This window comes from Zingiber officinale, unplaced genomic scaffold (genome assembly GCF_018446385.1).
Source record: "Zingiber officinale cultivar Zhangliang unplaced genomic scaffold, Zo_v1.1 ctg233, whole genome shotgun sequence".
NCBI lineage: Eukaryota > Viridiplantae > Streptophyta > Magnoliopsida > Zingiberales > Zingiberaceae > Zingiber > Zingiber officinale.
Genome location: NW_024589908.1, coordinates 100356 through 121531, shown reverse-complemented (window position 1 = coordinate 121531; position 21176 = coordinate 100356). Strand labels below are relative to the sequence as shown.

General features: G+C 37.5%; 1 protein-coding gene, 1 long non-coding RNA gene and 1 pseudogene across 5 annotated transcripts; 2 read left to right on the top strand and 1 right to left on the bottom strand.

Annotated features, from left to right (window-relative positions):
• Positions 1–134: 134 nt before the first annotated feature.
• On the bottom strand, positions 135–12322 carry LOC122037124 (DNA topoisomerase 1 beta-like). 2 transcript variants are annotated; one of them, XM_042596620.1, is made up of 16 exons: positions 11965–12322; positions 10014–11318; positions 9633–9827; positions 8871–8951; positions 3971–4030; positions 3762–3856; positions 3475–3631; positions 3187–3312; positions 2239–2319; positions 2080–2170; positions 1841–1995; positions 1358–1426; positions 1190–1279; positions 992–1095; positions 749–917; positions 135–596 (listed from the first exon to the last, which is right to left on the bottom strand). In XM_042596620.1, the coding sequence occupies exons 2-16, from the start codon at positions 11277–11279 to the stop codon at positions 528–530; spliced, it is 2808 nt and encodes a 935-aa protein (XP_042452554.1). In that variant the 5' UTR covers positions 11280–11318; positions 11965–12322; the 3' UTR covers positions 135–527. The 2 variants fall into 2 exon arrangements, with proteins under 2 accessions (XP_042452554.1, XP_042452555.1); XM_042596621.1 differs by having other exon boundaries at positions 10014–11251.
• An 802-nt stretch (positions 12323–13124) lies between these two features.
• LOC122037126 lies at positions 13125–13332 on the top strand (annotated as a pseudogene).
• Positions 13333–14785: 1453 nt separating this feature from the next.
• LOC122037122 lies at positions 14786–19841 on the top strand. Of its 3 annotated transcripts, none has more exons than XR_006127506.1 (4): positions 14786–14930; positions 15146–15307; positions 19482–19547; positions 19626–19841. It is a non-coding gene; the product is annotated as an uncharacterized LOC122037122 (long non-coding RNA). The 3 variants fall into 3 exon arrangements; XR_006127505.1 differs by having other exon boundaries at positions 14786–15044; XR_006127504.1 differs by having other exon boundaries at positions 14786–15307; positions 19626–19838.
• Positions 19842–21176: the final 1335 nt, after the last annotated feature.

Below are 21176 nucleotides of genomic sequence, written 5' to 3'. Positions count from 1 at the left end.
AATTAACTGGAATCCCGACTTAAACTCACACAATTAATGCTTGCACGTAGTATAACAACAGTAGAATTTCGGCTTAAACTGAATTATCTAGAAATAGCCAGTACAATCGCAAAATAAAAGCGAGGAGAACTATGTTTTCATACACAACTAAATTTTTATTAATGTCCATCTTAATAACTGAAATCATCTTAAGAAGATCTTCAAAGAGTTTGCATTAAAGTTAAGTTACATTCTAATGACAATAACATCATCTCGCTAGCATCAACTACGTTTTGGTGCCTGAAAAGAACCAAAGCCAAGGCCACCAGTTCATCTCACTATCGATATATGACGTGCATATACGGAAATACAAACTTGAGTTCTCTGATAATTTGAATCGAATAACATGTATAGCGAACTGTTCTTCTGGATCTCTGCGAGTCTTTTAGAGAACAATCTAGCAAACTAGCAAGATTGATGGAATTTCCTTGAATCTGAAAATTGAATAGCTTGAAAGTTTGTCTACTGGGTGTATGAATCAAGCAGGGCTAGAATCTGAAGTTGGGATCTACGTCCATTGACCATGCAAATTTCGCTAGTAGTGATTTGTTGAATATCTGGAAAGACAGGCAAGCCAAATATTAGAACACAAGTAGAAATGACATCGCATTCCTATCAATAGAGTAGACTATTACAAGACACGAATTTTAACCAAGGAAAGCTGGCTTCACGTATGTGATGCTCAGGAAAAAAGTAGGAAGCTGTGTACCTTCTCAATTGGAACTTCATGTCTCTTGCACCATGCGACTGATATTCTCGGATCTAGGTAATTGATTTTTGATGTTCCAAGTGCAACTGTTTTCAGATCCTCTTTTATTTGTTTATCAATTTCCATCTTTTCTATCTTTGCATCAATCTGAGCAATCTTCTTTCCGATCCTGCAAGTTGAGATGCATCAGATATTTGTATTTCAAAACAGAGGTCCAAATTCAACAGTTCAGAAGTTGGTTACGCTTCAGGGGCCAAGTTTTTCTTCGTCTTTCCTTCTTTATCTTTGAGTGGAGGCTTCCCTTTCCTAGCCCTGTTCAGATCCGTCGACAATTCCTCCCTTTGTGCCTGTTTACAGCACATTGGTATACTTGTGAGGAAAATCGTGGAGAAACTATACAAAATTTTTGAGTAATTTACTGAAGCACCAAAAACTTGGGACCTTCAAATCATTTATCTTTTCATTCAACTTAGACATCTGATTTTCATGAGACTTGGAGACGCTGCGCTGATGGTTACAGATAATTGCAACCTGTTTCAGAACACAAAATATTGGTCGTGATCACGACTCAATGCTAAAGAATAAAAAGAGAATAAGAACAAAAATTACTTCTTTGTTTGCATGCTGATAGACTGCAATTTTCTCAGGTGCGGTGCCATCCTTAGTTTCCTTATTTAACTGCGTCGTGATGAAAATAGCTAATAAGTCATCCTGATATGGCTTATCTAGGAAACTGTATCATGATTTTATTGATGAAAGTATTAAAAGACACACACATAAATCCATAAAGGTATAATAGCACTAGAAAAAAAATCAATTTGCACGGTATTTTGAATGCTTAAAAATGCCCCAACAATAGAAAGTAGTTCTGTTCATGAAAACATGTGTATCACCTCCAAAATATCTTACAGGTGTTTTTTTCATTCAATATGAGCTGCCAATTGTTTTGATCAAACACCATCATTGTTCTTTAACAATCAAAACTAAAACGATAAAGCAGGTCAATCAAAATAGCTGATGGAGACTGTAAAACCTTGAGCATACAGAGGGACTGAAAATCAACATAAACTATGATCTCAGTTTCTTTCTTACTATAGCATCCAATGTGATAGAAGCGTTGTATGTACGGAAAACTTTTGCAGTAAGTCCAGGCATGAGTTCCTTGAGATGTGTGTTGAGTTTGCTTGTGTCCAACAAGTCAAACAGATCGTCACCCTTGTCTTTCTTACCACCATTACTCCTTTTAGCTAACAAAATACAATGGTTAATTAAGGTCCAAACATAAGGTCGATAGAAACTCGGCTAACAAAAAATTCGCAGTTATGTCTCACCGGTTTGAAAATCGCCGATTGCTTTATAGACAGGTGGTTCAACCTCCACAGTGTTCAAGTATCGAATAGAATCTTTACCTAAGAAGTCAAACTAGAGAAATCAAAATGTTAAGACCACTCCGCAAAAAGATGAGACACGGTGTACACAATAGATTCTACCTTCAGCTTATTTGGAGGGACCAGCTCTACATTCTCCACCTTTAAAGTACAGCAACCAACGGTATCAGCCTCATCATCATCCTGTATAACAATTTTCATACCAAAAGGGATAATCAGTTAACACTTGCCATACAAAGTAATTCTAATTAACCACACCTGCAATAATATATACACCTAGGATTAATGTGATAACATAGTTAAACTTGGAATTATAGCAAGCATTTCAGTGTATAAACATAAGATAATATTGAAGGTTTCATCGACTTATCTAACAGTCGAAAGAAAAAAAGAAAATCCAACTACTATGCATGCAATAATGAAAATAGTCAAACTAGTGTCATCTAATTTGAAGCTGGACAGTTGAAGCCAAGGTTTAAAATCTAGATCTGTGCCCAATTTTAGTTCCAAACTGGAACGATATAGTTTCGGTACCGTATCATATCATGCCGATATGGTTTCGATATTTTTTAAATATAAAATATATTAAATAAAAATAAAAAATTAATCTAAATATTTTTAAAATACAAAAAAATTATATATATATATATATATAGTTTTATTAGGGTTTAATTAAGTTTATTTAAATTATCCCTATTATAGTTAGGAATTAATTGAAATTATTAACCTAAGTTTTATTTAATTAAAAGCTAATTTCGCACTTTATGTTTTGCGCTGCCAATGGTGCCAGCACCCCTCGCACGACGTGCCCATGGCAGCCGTGGGACATCAAGCGTGCCGGTGCCAGTTCGCGGGCAGAACGAAATATCTCACCCACACCAGACGGTTCGGAATGAGATTTTAAACATTGGTTGAAGCTAATCAGATAATTGAGAAATAGAAGGAAATGAGAGGCAGGATTAAAAAATTTACAAAAATCACAAGAGGAGAAAAAAAATACACACATAAACCAACAAAGAACCTAGTTAAACTTTGATGTTGAATTGGTACCTTTTCATTGCCTGCCCTAAGTGCTAGCTTATCAATAAGATAAGTTGCCACTGCAATTTGTCGCTTAGTTGGATCTTTACTATTGAAATCTCTTGTATAGTTTGCACGGATATTTTGTATATAATCCTGCAATATAAACAGCATGATATGAAAATAATGCAACAATATCTGATGTTCTAAAATGAAGAGTATTTGACTAACTGTAGCAAGTTGCATTTGTTGTTCATGGAGCAGTACGCAGGTCAAAACTCATGCTGCTAGTAAATTCAAGGGAAAAGTAGCTGTTACCTTCAGCAGCCTAGCTTTCTCATACTTCTCTTTATCACTTTGCCCTTTTAATGAACTACTCGCTGCCAGAAAAACATACTTGAATTCTTTTGGATTGATTGGATCATTCCAGAATGCCAACCATGTAACAGTGTTATCGTGCTTTATTTCTTTCCATCTGGCAAGTAATCGAATGTTGATATAAGAATGGTCTTATGTATATTCAATTTTACCCTCACAAACTGTAAGTAGTTTGATCTGGTCTGGTGCAAGCCAAATTAAACTTTTATTCCCTCAAATTATGTTACCTTTCACCAGGTATTGGGCATTCTGGAATTGGTGCATCTTTCCCTATGTTGATTGTAATATCTTTTGGCCTAATTCTCTGTTTCAACTTGCCCATCTATAATCACAGCAAGCCAACAGTCGTTCAGCAGTATAAAAGGATAACTTGATATTTTAAATTGACCCAGACAGCTAGAAACCAATAAATTAGATATAAAAACATGAGTGTGACCTTTGGATGCTCTCCTCGGCCTCGGAATAATCCTGGAGGTTCGACTCTGAAGTTCCCAACCTAAAACACAATAGTGGTCAGCATAAAATAAAAGAGAACACATGGTTATAACTTGTAAAATATGCATTTCCAGTATTTAGTATATAGCACTGAAACAAAATTTATGGAGGTGTTCAAATGATGACTGATGTGGGGTGAAGATGAAACCATGTGGACAAGGGTGTATTTTGGGGATTTCATTGCCTTTTGCCCTTTTTTAGGGATTGTCTTCCTCGAAGAAAAGGAGAAGGCTGCCCTTTTTCTTTCTTTCTTTCCGCGTGACACTGCCAACCCCCCCTCTCTCTCTCTCAGCCGATGGGATCACGCTATTGGCAGCTTCCACCGGATCTCCTCCTTAGCCACTGGCTTCTCCTCTCAAACGCTGCCATCCTTCTCTCTGCTCCCCTCATGCTGTCTTTCTTCCTTACGAAGCCACTACCTCCTCTCTTCTCTTGTTAGCCACACCGCTAGCCACGCCACCTCAGGCAATGGCATTCCTCGCTGCCATCGCCGGGCAACGCCTTCTCCACCATTGATCACCGGCCAAAGGCCGATCTCCCCCTTTCTTCGCTATGCTTCGTCGCCGGTCAGACTGTTGGTCCTTCTCCCTTCCTGTCAACCACGCTGGCAACAGATCTCCGTGCAGACACTACCCGACTAATGCCAATCTCATCGCTTGCCATTACCGACATCGGTCTCTGTCGTGGATCTCCGCACCCCCACCAGCCGATCTCCAACAGATCTCTCGCTGTCATATGCCTCCGAGCTACTACTGTCGTGCACCCCCTGCGGTGCTCCATGTAAATCAGGCCTTTAGGCCACCATTTCTGAGTCACCCGTAGCCGTCTACGACCTTGCAAATCCCATGAATTTCCGATCGACTCTATCAATCGGATTTGGTACATCTTTGTTTGGCTCTGCCACCCCATTGATCTAGAGCATTTCCGATCAGCTCCGCCGACCCTGCTCTCTAGTTGGCCTTGCTAATCCCGACCCGACTCCCGGCTCCTAGCTCCCTAATCGGATACTCCAGAGGTTCAACTCCCGATCAGATACTCCAGGGGCCTGCTCACCAATCAGATACTCCAAGGGCTCAACTCTTTGACCGAATATCTAGCTCATGTCTGATCGTCCCTACCATTCAGATGCTCTGACTCACCTCCACTATGACCTGATGCATCTCATAAACCCAGAAATTCAGATGCTCTTGTACGTGCACTAACATGACACATGGAGTAGTATGGTGGACGAAGCATGATCCCATGAGATCTTCTACATACCAAATATGATTAATGTGACATTCTAATACGATGATGGAACATCACCCATACGAGGACATAACATCATGTCAAAAGCGCATCATCGTACACCATCCCCTCTAACAGTCTCGGATATGACATCTCTTTTCAGATTATAAAAAGTCCCGCCACGCGTGTCAAGGTACACGCACATCTACAGAGATACATATTACTTTACTACACTATTCATCTTCTCCATTTCCATCATTGGGATCTGATTTGAACGTCGAAATGGAAGGCCGAGGTACCTGACCATCCCTCTAACGCTCCATTTCCTTTTTTTTTCATGTCTTCTAGCAGCCTTGCAGGCAGGACTCTCAAGCACACTTTCGGTTCCCTGTTCTTGACTTTTTTCTCGGAGGTCCAGAGATTCAGTCAACTGATAACCATCAATTTTGCTATATTTTGATTCATATATGCATGCTTTTATGATCTCCTCATAGGTTGAATTCATATTTATATCATATTCATGAATTGCATTTATTCTTAGAATTAACTTCAAACTATCTCATTTTTGCGATAGTTGATGCTAATATTAGAATATGATCTTTGTAGGCATCAAAGGACAAGGACTTGAGGTTGATCAACCAGGATTGAGCTCAATTCTGAGATTAAATGAGAAGATCAAGCTTTGGAGCGAACTGAATTGTTCATTCAAAATCAAGAGCAATATGAGCCATACATCAAAGATCTACTCCATCCAAGCCAAGGGGAAGTAGATCACAGCCATCGAACAAGATCTGGAGCTTTTGATCTAGATCTGAATTGATCCAACCATTGATCAAGATCCGAAGCATTCTGGACTGTTCATTCAGATCTGGATCAGATTTAAAGGGGAGAAGCCACAGTGTTTCGTTCGCTAAATTTCTACAAGGATCGCATCAAAACAGAGGAGGCGGACGAGCTTGCATTCCTGATCCACCTTTCACCATCGACGGTGAACGGAAGTTAAGGGTGCTTCCCTTTCTCCGATCATCATCCACCTATCACCAGTCGGCGACACCACTTCATGACTTCAACCTTTTGATTCATCACTGATGGCCAACTCTGTCGCGGTTTCATGTGAAGAAGAAGCGGAGAAGAGGAGAAGCAAGCGGATTTGATTTGGTTTCTTCATCTTTCAGCCGTTGCCAAATTTCTACAGGGATCGCATCAAAACAGAGGAGGCGGACGAGCTTTCATTCCCGATCCACCTTCCTTCGTCAACAGTGAACGGAGGTCAAGGGCGCTTCCCTTCCTCCGATCATCATCCACCTATCACCAGCCAACGACACCACTTCAACCTTTTGATTCATCACTGATCGCCAATTCTGCTGCGGCTTCATGTGAAGAAGAAGTGGAGAAGAGGAGAAGCAAGCGAATTTGATATGGTTTCTTCGTCTTTCAGCCGATGATCTTCTTCCTTGAAGCTCTGCACCCATCTGAACGATCAGAAGTGTTTGCTTATGATCCCTCTGATTTCTGCATCGATTTCTAGCTTCAGCTGTGTCACTGGATCAGATCATCTGATTTGATCTGTTCTTCATCATCTGCAAGGTCCGGACATCTTCGTCCAATTCTGTGAGTGCTTGGGGTTTCCTCCAGCTCACCTTGGTTTATCACTTCTCTCAAATTTCATTTATGCCTTTCTGTCTTTTCCATTTCCAGCTTCGTTTAGTTGTGTTGCCAGATTAGTTTCGTAGATCTGAATTGTTTGGGTTATATAAAGGTTTAGATTTGTTTCCTTGTTTTCAATTCATCTGAATGTTTGCCAGCTCCTTGAGTGGAGACCTGAATTTGAGCTTGTGTTGGTTCATAAGCTATTTTCGATTACTGTGCAATTGATTCTCTGTTTATTGTTCTTGGCATTAAGTGGATCTGAATCTGTTTTGCTTATATTAGTTCTTGTTCTATTTAGTTCTATTCCTCCATGGATTTGACTAGATCTCCTTCCATGTGACGAATGGTTGATTGTGTTGGATTGAAAAGAATTTAGATATCTCCACAATTGCATGATATTATCCACTTTGGGTCTAACCCCTCATGGTTTTGCTCTTGAGCTCTATCCAAAAGGCCTAATGTCAATGGAGATATCTTTTCTCTTATAAATCCATGATCTTTCCCATATGTTTTCAATGTGGGACTATGTTTGCAACCTTGCAACCCCAACAGTCCCCCCCCCCCCTCAAACAAAGGACCACAGGCTTCCCACGTACGATCCTCGACCCACCAGGTCTTCCTGCCCCTCGGTCCACCCGACCTATTAGGACTTCCTTGCCTAGCCGCAACTAGGACTTCCTGCCCCTCGGTCCACCCGACCTACTAGGACTTCCTGTCTGGTGTCTGGTCCTCTTGATCCGAATATAGGAGCCCCCACTTTCTTTGTTCGAGGTCAATATTATACCCACATGGCTCAATCAGATCATAGCTCTTGTGCACAGTTGACGGTTAAACCTTCTGGTCGGGGCTCTGATACCAATTGTTGGATCGAAAAGAATTTAGATATCTCCACAATTGCATGATATTGTCCACTTTGAGCCTAAGCCCTCATGGTTTTACTCTTGGGCTCTATCCAAAAGGCCTCATGCCAATGGAGATATCTTTTCTCTTATAAACTCATGATCTTTCCCATGTGTTTTCAATGTGCGACTATGTTTGCAACCTTACAACCCCAACAGGTTGATCCCTCATGCATCTAATCTTTGTAATTTGGATTGTTCTAGCTTTGTTCTTATTAGTCTCCATTCTGTTAATTCTAGTTGCTTCTCTTTAATGCAGTGATTAGGTTAGTTTATGTTCCATTACTTGTATTGTCTTCCATTTAGTAGGTTTGGTTTCATTCTTGCATTGTCTTTATTTGTTAAATTTAGTACTAAAAATCCAAAGCCCCAATTATAATAAACACCGTTTACATTCTTGAGAGAGATGATCCGGGTCATTCCCTATGCTTCATTAGCTTAGAGGGGTTCGGTAATTATTTGACACCAATTCACAATATCATCCCCTCTGACAACCCCAGATGTGACATCTCCTTTCAGGTTATAAAAAGTCTCGTCCCGCGGGCCAAGGTACACACACGTCTACAGAGATATATATAACTTTACTACACTATTCATCTTCTCCATTTCCATCATCGGGATCTGACTTCAACGTCAAAGTGGAAGGCCGGGGCCGGGGGTACCCCGGCCATCCCTCTAACGCTCTATCTCCTCTTTTTTCTGTCTTCTAGCAGCCTTGCAAGTAGAACTCTCAAGCACTTTCGGTTCCCTATTCTTGGTTTTTTTTCTTGGAGGTCCAGAGATTCAATCAACCTAGAAGACAACCCAGCCTCTTCTTCCTCCTAGTCATGGAGACTTGGTCAACATCAACAACACCTTATTGGTAGTCTAGCTCTCACCTATTTCAGACAGGATCAATAACCATGAATGATGTATGAGTTAAATGTACCGTGAATCATATATGAGTTCACCTCTACATGAGTTATAAACTTGAGTAAAATTAGTAAGCTTTTTTCCATCAATACATCATAAAACTGGCTACCAAATAGCTTGATAACACGAATAAAACTACGCATTAAAACCAACCTTCTCTTTCACACCATCAACAATAGCCCACATGTATTTCTCCTCTTGTTTCAATTTTTCTTCCTTTGCAACCTTCTTTTCCTACATTAGATGCATAGATACATAGTTATTCCTACTTATTAAAAAATGCTTAACTTGATTCAAGAGACAAGAAAAAGAATACAAGTGAACAAAAAATCAAATAAATTACTACTGAATTTGTTCCTTACAATAATATATTTTCTAATTATTATAAACTATAACAACGAAAACATTAAGTTTATTGCAAACATGATCCAGTAGTAAGCAAAAGCAGAATGACAGCCACTATTCACATTATCATAAGTAGCTCCTCCCAATGCTATTCTTGCATTCTTCCTATCTGTGTACAAAGCATGTATTGTTAAAATTCAAGAAGGCTAGAATAGTTTGAAATGGAATTACTAAACAAAGTTCAATTTACCAATCATGCCAAGTTATAGTAGAAAATTAAAGAAATAACATCTTTGCAATCCAAGGATATCTAATCAGTTATGGAGTATGAATTAGGGTAAATGACAATAAAAAAATAAGTGAATATGATAGTTTGTACAAATTTATTGTTTTATCAGCACCAGTTCCCCAAGCTTTATTAAAAAACGCAATCAGATAAATAGCATGAACCCATTATTGGTACATATTAATGCAAGAGCCAAATGGATAAAACATTGTGCTTATGTGTTCTGTGAATTCTGTCTGATAAAATAATTGCCATAATTTTGTGGACATTTCACTGTAATTTACCTCGGAAGTCATTTGCTTCTTCTTCTCCTTCTCTTTTAGATGCCACTCATATATTGGGGTAAAATCACATAGCTCGAACTTCTTAATGATGTGATTTTTACCAAGCATAAGTCGCCAGTCATGCATAAAGTTTTCAATAAATTGCTTTTTGCTAGCATAATCTGTGTCCTTCATGACAGCAAACATTGTTGCAACCTACAGCCAGGGAGTTCCCATATGTTAAAGAAAAAGAGTCTTCAGTTCATGGTCTGGAGTTTGACAAGGAAATAATACTTTTTTTAAAGAGTGCAATAGAATACAATTATTGTATGAAGTAAAACAATAGTAGAGAAAGAATTATAATCCTCAAACAAGAAGCAATGTAACCATCTTAAACCTAACCTCCTCTTGTTCAGGTGTCAAATCAACTGGTTGTCCCTTATATAGCATTTTAACCCCGTGAGGCTTGTAAGGAGGAGGAAATATAACACCATTGTGCTCCAAGGTAGTCCATTTCTGCCCCCCACCAGAACCCGGAGGCATCTTCAATGACTTGGAAAATTTAGAATCCTTCATCTTTTTCTTCATTTTAATGTTACTCTTCTTGAGTGACGAGCTAGTAGTTTTGTGCAATGCATTCTTGCTGATTGATGCACTGTTAGATGACACTGTTTTTTTCATTCTTTGTGCAATTGGTAAGTGATCATTATCATCTGTTTTACTTTCTTTCTTAACAAAATCTTCCTGTTTAACCTTCACAGAAGCTGAAGAATCTGAAAGTTTTGACTTCTTAATTGATGAAGAATCAGCAGGATTGGCACCAGAAAGGGGCCGCTTTTGACCACCCTTGGCAGAGTTCTCATCACTGCTTTTGTCCTTCTTGTCAGAACCATTTAACTTCGACTTAGAAGATGACTTCTCAGCTACATTGGAGTCTTTCATAGATGAACCACCAATTGCCTTGGACTGAAACCTGGAAAGAAGTGGTTTTTCATCTTCCGAGTCATCAGATTCTTCTTTGGTCTTTGAAGTTAATTTCACAGATAGAGGTAAAGGCTTTGTACTTTGAGAAGCCTTCACGGCCTGTAACGAGGCACTTCTGTTGACTATACCAGATGAAGAGTATTTCAAACTCAATGGTTTATCATCATCAGAATTCTCACTTTTTATGTTTGACTTGCTCAAATCCATGTTTCCTGCACTTCCACTTGTAAAGTTATCCCCTTTAGAATGCATGCATATTTTCTCTACTTCCATGGAACGTTTTCTCTGAACAGCTACAGATGTTGAGTTAAGTGTATGGCTTAATGGTTTATCATCATCTGAATCAGATAACCCATCCTTGGGTTTCGGATTTGCATCATTGGTTATTAATTTATTGTGGGATGCAGGTTGCAAAGATCCCACATTTGGGCGAGCCAAAGGAGGCTTCTCACTAGATGCCTTAGAGAGTAACTTAACATTTTGCAAATGTGAGCTCTCACCATTCTGAGCAATTTGGTTAGAAACAAGATTAGAGCCGGCATCCTTTTGAGTATCAGTCTTCTTTGAAGTAGAGCTCAAGTGACGTTGCTTTGATGAAGAGTTTGCCCTCCTAAAAACCAAAGGTGCATCATCATCTTCTTCGCTGTCATTCATAACTGCATTGATGCAACCATGAACCGACATTAGCTATATATTAGTTTGACCAAATAGATCAGGTTCTACCTGAAATTCACAAAAAAGATTTAGAAGGCTAAACGTCAGGTAGGAAAGATGACGTCAACATCCATGGTACCAAGTGAAGAAAATTTTGCAATCTTTTGCGACGGGACAAGAAGTCAAGGCTGGATCAGTAAATAGATAAATGAATCAGTATGCTTGCTGCTCAATTTACAAGTTTTTTTCTCATATTTCCAGCTGACATGTATAATTCCGAAGTATTGCTAGCTCAAGATTAAGAATATGCAACCAAAATTTTCATGCATAACATCAATCACAGGAAGGAAGTTTGAATCTAAATCTTAAAACCTCACAAATGTTTCACTTGATTACCGCATTCAACCATTTTTCATTGGTTAGTGTACTCTAAAATGAATCCTCGCCATGATATGAATGTTATTGCAACATATGCATTTTCTACAAGCAAGGTGAACAACCAGAGCCTAACAATGACACCTATAACCACCAGGTCGACTCTCAACCAGGACACCATACTCGAACGAATGAACAAAACATGAAACACAACGCACACGAGTCTACATCAATGCTGAAAAAAAAAAATCTTCACTGTGGAGCAGCAAATCCGCACAAATCTATTGAAACCAGCTAAAAATGCGTAAAACCAATCAATAATATACTATTTTTAGCATACCGATGGAACCGGCAAACTGGCTTCTTAGAGGCGGAACCTGGGATGACGCGGATAAGCAAGAGGAAAGGAAGCAGTAGCAAATTCCGAGGTGCGATTACTGCGGCCGTTTAAGATTTATAAGTCGGGGAAGCGGTTAGGGTTTTGATGAGTAATCCTCCAGCTTGCCTCTGGTCCTTCGCCCGCTCCCTCAGATTCTCTCGCTTATTGCTCTTTGCGTCCGAAATCTACATCGATTTCGGAGCTTATTTTTGCTGCGCGATGAAGAAATCGGTGTCGATCGGCTGGCCGCCGTCGGGTTTATTCGCCCTCGCCTTTCCTTCGCAGCACTGAATGAAGCTTGAAGCATCAGTTTATTGTTTTGGAGGATTAGAATAAAGTTTACAGATAAACCCTTCATTTTCACGAATTGTTTACACAGATAAGTTCTCTAACGACCAAAGTTTTTTGGGCAAAAATATAAACATTACATAGCGTCGTTTCTTTTTTAAAAAAATAATAAATTAAATACACGTCCCTCCTATAATTTTATTTCAAAAATATCTTTAGATTCAACCTTATCGTTACAATCATATATATTAAAGGATTTAAAATTTATACGATATATATATATATATATATATTCTATTAATATATTTAAAGTCAATTTAAAATTTAAGATTTATGAAACTAAGTGATAATTTTTATAACTGTTTTAAATTGATTTTGAGTAAGTTAAAATAATTTTGACTAAGTTATTAATAGTATTTTGATATAAATAGTGTTTAAAAATTCTAAATTTTAAATTAATACTAAACATGTTGTAATAACAACCTCTTAATTTTTACACATTACAATAGCTACGGGGTAGTTTTTGTACAATATAAATCTTAAATTTATTCTATACTGTGTAAAAGTTACCCGATAGTTGCTACATAGTGTAGAAGTCATCCATAGCTTTTAGCCAACAATGTTATATCAATAGATATTTTACTATTTTATTAAGAATATGAGTTTCTTTACTAACTAATTTGGGTAAAGTCCAAAATAAAAATAATTTAATATTATTTTTATATAAAAAATATGTACTGTCATGATTTTTTTTAGTCTCACATCTTAAGATTGATAACACCTGAGCAGAAAATTTTTTATAAATATCTTGGACCGACGATGTTAGAAAGAATACATTTTCCAGTCTTTTGGCTAAGATCAAATATAGTATCTGTTCTTATCAATTTAATATATGATATAAAAAAATTAAATTAAATTTTTATGAGAGAAAGTTTGTTGTAGTAGCATTTTTATGATGGAAAGTTCGTTACAGTAATTTACTACTAGGGTTCTCAAGCTTCACACTTGCGTTCCATTGTTACATCCCTTGGGTCGCATGATCCTGACTCATTCTTATTAAGTCCAATTTATAAGTTTATGACACTAATTTACTCATATTCACATACAATGTGTACACTAACGGGAGGAGTAATTTTTTGAAAAAGAAAAATACGAGTGATTCCTAAAATTTAGGGCGCTTTTTTATTTTTGATCCTTCATTGGCCATTTGTATTGACAAGATGTGATGGAGATTCGCGCGTAGAAAAGATTTTGCTAGGATGGCGATGGTCGCATTGGCATCGATATATAGTTGAACCGGAGAGCAAATAACAAAATATGTCATTGTTGATAGAGTCTAAATTCTCGTATCTTATCTTTTTCTTTTTTTCTTCTTCTGCTTATCTCATCTCTACTTTTAGTCATGGATTCCATGATTTCAAGGCGATTTTGGATTTGATTAGTGTTCAGGTATCAATTCTGTTTGTTATTGTGAAATTTTCCCTTTTTTTTTTACAATAGCGAACGATTTCATGTGCAAATTGCTGATCTTTCTAAAAATAGTGGGGATAATGATCCATTGGATAGGTGGTTTGGTGTTGACTATGTGAAGACTCCTAATTGGAAAAACGATAAATTTGAGCAGTCTTGCATGTCAAAGGAAACATCAACAACCAGGTCAAGAAAGAATCTTTGGCACAGGCACTCCAACGCTCAAGTCAGTGAATGATCATGTGGAAAGCAATGAAGAGTAGTAAATGGACAGTGTATGTGCAGAGTTTGCACGCGTAAGCATGCCTATGTCTGTAAGTGAAGACCTCACTTTTATAGTGTAAATTTTTTCTCTACATTAATCTCGGTGTATTTCCAAAAAAAAGGACAAATCATAATGATTTTATGACAACTTTCCAAAATGGATTCGTAATTTTTTCATAGAAGCTTCTACCGTACAACTCACACAGGGAATATTCCCTTGATTCTCTCACAGCTGTTACAGAAAATGACAAGAAATAAGATTGGGCAAATATGGAAAGAGATTGACGTAATGGAATTATAATTGGGTTACGTCTTTTGAGAATGAATTGGACACTCTTTGATTTAATTAATGAACTAAATTGGTTTAATTTTTTAATTAAAAGAGTTTTGATAATTGAACCAATTGATTTGATTTTAAACTAAAGTTAAGGTTAATGATATGGATTGTGGATTAGTGAATATAGATTTCAATAGTTAAAGCTTTAAATAAATTTTTTATAATTTCATTATGCCATATTATTAACACTATAAAATCCATTGAAATATTCTCCATATTTAAAGTTCTAAGTGATTTTTTTTAATGATATAATTTATAACATACAGTTACGTGACAATAGATATAATTTGTATTCAAACATTTTAAATTTTAGAAGCCTTTTATAAATACGGATGAGAGAGAAATAAATTAAAATTTAGATTTGTTTTCCCTTATTTGTTTTTCTCTCTTTTATTCACTCGTGTTTTCTTTTTCCCAAAAAACAAAGGTGGGGTTCTCTCCCTTTTTCCACCGCCGCCGACGCCAACGGTTGTGCCATCGCCCAAACCAGCCGGCCACTGAAGGAGCTCCTCCGGTCAGCTGGCGCCGGCAGCCACTTCTAGCCGGACTTCGACCGCCGGACAGCAAGGTGAAAACTTCTCCTTGCTCTTGACGTACGTGTGTCGCCACTGTCGAACTCTACCGCTGACCAAGAACAGTTGTGTCGGTTGTGAGGTTCCCGTGAGTTGCCGGTTGCTCGAAAGTGAACAACAACTCCTTACCTTATTTGTGTCGTCGGGCTGCTTCGGCCGCCGGACATAAATCTAGTCGTGATCTCTCTCAGGTCATTCTGTCTTCGCACAGGCTAGAGAGCTTTCGTGAATATGGAACTCGGACTTTGTGAAGTCATATTGGCGTGGATACAAAGAGAGACAACACTCGAGAGCATTACTTTGGTTGATTCAATTTCACTCCTCATTGATTAACTGTTTGCTCGTTGATTCCGAAGGAGGCTTGCCTTATGAGGTTAGCAAATGTTCTCTACTAGGTTTGTTAACGAACTTTTAAGGTACGCTTAGTGTAAATTTACCTTCCGTAAAATTTTATATTGTGATCATGTCCGCATGAAATGTATTTTGTATGCGTGTGATGTGTGTGTTGTAATAATTAGAAATTATTATGTTTTTATTTCTGTTGAACATGATTTTGAAATGTATTTTAACATGCATCACATCGGACATTCCACCACGTCTGGGATTTAGACGTGAGAGGAAGCTCCCTTATAAGTCAACCGATCAGTCCGAGAGTCTAAGACATAGGCGTCAGAGCAAGTTCACTTATAACTCGGTTGATCGACACAAGAGTCTGAACTTGATCGAGAGAACAAGCTCACTTATAACTTGGCCGAATGGCACGAGAGTCTGTGACTTGGTCATGAGATCAATCTCACTTATAACTTGGTCGAACAACACGAGAATCTGAGACTTGGTCGTGAGAGCAAGCTCACTTATAACTCAGTCGAATGGCATGAGAGTTTGGGGCTTAGGCATGAAAGCAAGCTTACTTATAACTTGGTTGAACGACATGAGAGTTTGGGACATAGGCATAAGAGTAAACTAGCATATAACTTTGTTGAATAACACAAAAGTCTGGGATATGGGCGTTAGAGTAAACTCACTTATAACTCGGTCGAACGATACAAAAGTCTGGGACATAGGTGTGTGAGCAAGCTCACTTATAACTCCACCAATCGACATAAGAGTCTAAAACTTGGTCATGAGAGCAAGCTCATTTATAACTAGTATCTAGTCTTGGTCTCAACTTTAAACATCTGAAATGACTCTAAGCTGGACCGTACTTATAGTCTCACTTGGACTCGTTTTCCCTCGATCACTTTCCTCCAATGATTTACCTTACTTACCATTTACAGTCACTTGACTTTCCTCCTGACTCATCTGGTCTTTCTGTCAATTGTCAAGTCCACAAACGGCCAACTGGACTTCACCCAACTGTCAAGTCCTACAAATCCAGCTGAACTTCTTGCTAGATATCAAGTCATACCTCGACCTATCTAGACTTCATGCCAGTTATCAGGTCCTCAGTAGGGATGGCAATTTCATTCGAATCCGATGGATAATCCGACATCCGACCCGAATGGAGGAGGATATGGAGGGAATTTTTATACCCGATTATAGTAAATGAGTATTCGGGTATGGGTATTTCGGATATGGGTATGGAGGTGGATGTGGTAAAATCCTACCCATACCCTACCCGATACCCGATATATTTATTTATTTATTTATACGCCTCATTTTTTATTGGGAAAGAAAAAACTTTAGCCCATTTTTCGTCTTAGAAAAAAAAACTTAGTTTGTCTCTTTGTCCTATTATCAACACGCACCTCATCTTCTTTTCCACGAAAAATGTTCACCCGATCGAAGGAGCGCGAGACAAGGAAGAGCTGACAAGTACATTGAAATATATTTTTTTTTTAAATGAGAATGGTAGGGAATAATAGGATGATGGGTAGGATATGGGTACCCTAAACTCCGACGGGTATGGGGATGGGTATAAAAGTTAAATACCCGATGGGTATGGGGATGAGTATGTGTATAGATATAATAAATGGGGATGGATACGGAGCATACACTACAAGAAAATTGGGATTCTACAACACTTAAACGACAACGCTTTTTATAAAAAGCGTTGTCTATTTTTTTTTAACAACGTTTTTTTGTGAAAAACGTTGTCTATTTCATTATTTTCTTATTAATAGACATCACTTTTCTAAAAACTATTGTCTATTAGTGATTTTTACGGGTCAAATACAACGCTTCGTAAAAAGCGTTGTATATTAGACTGATTTTTAGTGTCTACAACAACGTTTTATAAAAAGTGTTGTCTATGTTTAAAATCTCATCTAAATCTTGATTAATACAAATCGTTGGATCTAAATCTTGATTAATACAAACCGTTGGATCTAGGTAAGGAGTAGAAAACCCGAACCCTTCTCCCAACTTCTATCTTCTGATCATTTTTTATCCCGAACCCTTCTCCCAACTCCTCATCTCACGCGGCCTTCTCCATCCAACTCCTCTCCGGCAAACTCCTCTCAGGCCTCCAGATCCGGGCCGTCGGCGGACTCGTACATCGGGAGCCTCATAAGCTTGACCTCCAAGAGCGAGATCAGATACGAGGGCATCCTCTACAGCATCAACACCGAGGAATCCAGCATAGGATTGCGCAACGGTATAGTTTGCTTTATGCCCAATTCCTCGCGTCTTCGCTTTTCTCCACTCCCCTTCGCGCTGTTCCTCGTCAAAAGGGAACACTTTTTCGAGCTTTTTTGGCTGGATTTTGGGTTTCTTGTGTCCGAGGGATTGCCGCATCACGAAATTTTATTTGGAGGAGGCTTCCAGTTTTCGTGATTTTATTATTTTATTTGGGATTTAGGTCATAGTTCTGGGTTTTAGTTTTCTCTATATCCATGACAATTTTCATGTGCAAGTGTGGTATCTGCGTAATATTTATGCACTTGTAAGCATGAAACTGCAGTTTGTTTGGGTTGTTCATTATTTTGGTCTACTGATTTCTTGTTATGTTTCATAAAAAAATTGTATCTAACAAATGATATTTTTGTTTGAACTAACAAGATATGAACCATGTGATGCCTCTTACTGGTCATAAACAGAGGCTCTAGAAGTTCATATGAGAGTATCAGATGTTATGCATGGAATTTTTCCGTGACCTGAGCATTACACTATCCCAACAATTAAATGGATTGAAATTTTACCTTATTTTCACAAGATGAAACGACTTCTCTTTGGTTCCATATCTATGCACATGGAGAGCGGTGATAACTGATGATTAGTTGGGTGAAAGGAACACTCCATATAAGTGCTTAGTTGTTTTAATATGATGATTTCCTTTTCTTGTATGAAGTGATGTAGTGTGCATAGTATAGTGAATTCATGGACGGGTTAGCATTAATTGGAGAGAATATATTGAGATGATTGCATGCCAAGTGCACATCAGGATATGCAAGTACACCTTTTAGTTCCATTGACAAATGTAGGAGTAATCCTTGTTTAATAAGTTGGAGAGATCACCCACATTAAAGTTACTACTAAATTTTGTGGTGAGGATATTTGGCTAATATATGTTTATGACTTTTGAACTTAAATTACTAGATACTCAGGAACAACAAACTTGTGAGCCCATCCTCTCACCGCTTCCCATTATCAAACTTTTGGGCTTCTTTATTGTTGTCAATGCTATAGGCCTTCCAGTTTCATGTTCCATGATATTATGTTGTGTACTATATTTGGATTAAATCCATCTTCTAATTCATGCTAATCATATAATAATTGCATCCAAGAAGTCAAACTTCATTCTCTAGCTGTTTAGATTTTCATCACAAGTGAAAAACTCAATTTTCCCTTATGTTTACAAAATATTAACCACCTACTTCTGTTGGGAGATATAAATATCTCCACTGCATTAGCAAACTTATGCCTAGAAAACATAATTCATAAATATCTGCTGTTGTTTGCTGTTTTCTTTTGTTGTTGATATTCTAAAATATTTGTAATTAATATTTGTTGTTATTTTTATTTTTGTTTTTTGTTGTCTACCTTTCCTTTGTTATCTGTTGTTTTAAAACTTGTGTTTGTGTTAATATTTTGTATATTATTTACAACTATTTTGAAGGTGTTAGCTCATTATTGGTTATTTAGTTGTTATAAGAATGGACAAAGAATGGATGTCAAAGGATAGACTATCACGTGAATATGAGTTTGGAGTAGAGTCTTTCTTGCAATTTGCAATGACAAATGCTAATGATCGTAACACAATACCTTGCCCATGTGCAAAATGTGGTAATTTAAAGAAGAGAAATGTATAAACTATCAGAGCACATATGTATTGTAATGGTAAAGGTATGTGTAATTACGTATAACATATATTTTAATGTGTATATTTTTTGATTGCATGGATTACTTGGCGAACGTGAAGAATGTTTTGGCATAATCTGAAGAATGATGTGTTGGCCAGAATTTTACTATGTTACATAATGATAGTCTTTAAGTACCAAGTAAGATTGAACAAGAGATCTGATAGTCTTGTAACATATGATTTTTTTGAATTCTTTTAACGGTTTATCATCTTTTGGCTGCTTCATATTCTAAACCATTTTTTGCAGTTGGGCAAGTGGAGCACTAGATCCTGAAAGCACAGCATCAACTGACATTGTTACATCAGTAAAGAGGTAAGTTTTCTAGTTTATTGTACCTCAGGATTGTAATTTGCATGTGGAATTTATTCTTTGAATTCCTTTCTCTTGCAGAGGTGTCTGGGCGATGATTGCTGTCTTTTTAGCCTATTCCTTGCTGCAAGCACCTTCAACGTAAGCTATGGCTTCCATTTTTGAGAGCTCAGAACTTATAACTTTATGATGTAGATGCATGTATCTCAGCATTATACAAGGTCATTCGAGAGCATTTGTTGCTTTGTATCTGGAATAATTTCCCCATCAAGAATTGCAATAATGCAGTTTTTCTATAAATTATGGGCATTGTCACTTGTTTGTACACTCTATAATTTCCACATCAAGAATTGCAAAACGTTGTCTTTGCATAAAACGACAACGCTTTTAAAGCGTTGCAAAAGTGTTATCTTTGGTACAAACGACAATGCTTTAAAAGCGTTGTCGTTGAGCAGACTTTTAACAACAGTGCCTTTAACAACGCTTTTTCAGACACAAAGACAACGTTTTAAAAGCGTTGTCTATTAGCTTTTTTGTTGTAGTGATATAAAATCTTACCCAAATCCTACCCATTGTCATCCCTAGTCCTCAGACCTAACTGGACTTCAGTCTGGTGCCAGGTCATCTAGATCCGTCAAGTTCTGCACTCAGTAAAAGTATCAAATAAATATAACATATAACTTCAAAATATTTGTCATTTATTAAAACCTGATTTTGACCATTAGTACTAACTGCACCAACACTAAGTATTATATCTAAATATTTAGATATCGTTGTAAACTTTTCTAAAAGTTCTCTAAATTTTACTATTTCATCTTTCAATTTGAATTTTCTTCTTCAAGTTTTGCAACTTAAGTTGGATTTCTAGATTGAACTAGTACAGTTGTTCAATTTGATTTAAATTGTTCCTTAAGGTTTTGATTTTCCATAAAGAGCAGTTTAATTCCATTTTTCAAATTTAACTAATTTCTTATTCATGCATCTAATAATTTTAAAACCCTGAACAGATAAGTTAAAGTTTATCTTGTTAGAACCTTCAGAAATGGATATGGATTTATGGTTCAACTCGTACTCAGACTCGCCTTCTTGTTCTAACTCGATTTTTGATTCCGGTCCGATTGCCATCAGTGCAAGGTAGTTGTTCTGCTTCGATTCGTCATTGTCCAATTCTTCCGAAGACGCCTCGTCCCAAGTTACTTTGAGGGTCTTCTTCTTCTTAGACTTCTTCGGCTTGTCTTCTTTGAGATTTGAACACTTGTGCTTGTAGTACCCTTTTTTATTGCATTCAAAGCAAGTGATGCTTGATTTGTTAGAGTTGGGTTTGATCATCTTCGGAAGGTCCTTCTTGTTGAATTCCTTCTTTTTTCTAGTAAATGTCTTCCTCACCATGTTCATAAGTTGCTCTTCTTCATCTGAGTCAGAGTGAGACTCAGATTCTGACTCATGTTTAGTCTTGGTATTTTCATGCTTTGTGGAATTTGCAATAAAGGTTATACCCTTCTCAACCGGTTTGGCGTTAATTGGTGTAATTCTAATTCGTAAAATAATTTATCTAATTTTAATTTTGAGAGATTTCTCGAAACTTTATACGCATCTATAATAGATGTCCATAATGCATTTCGAGAAAATGAA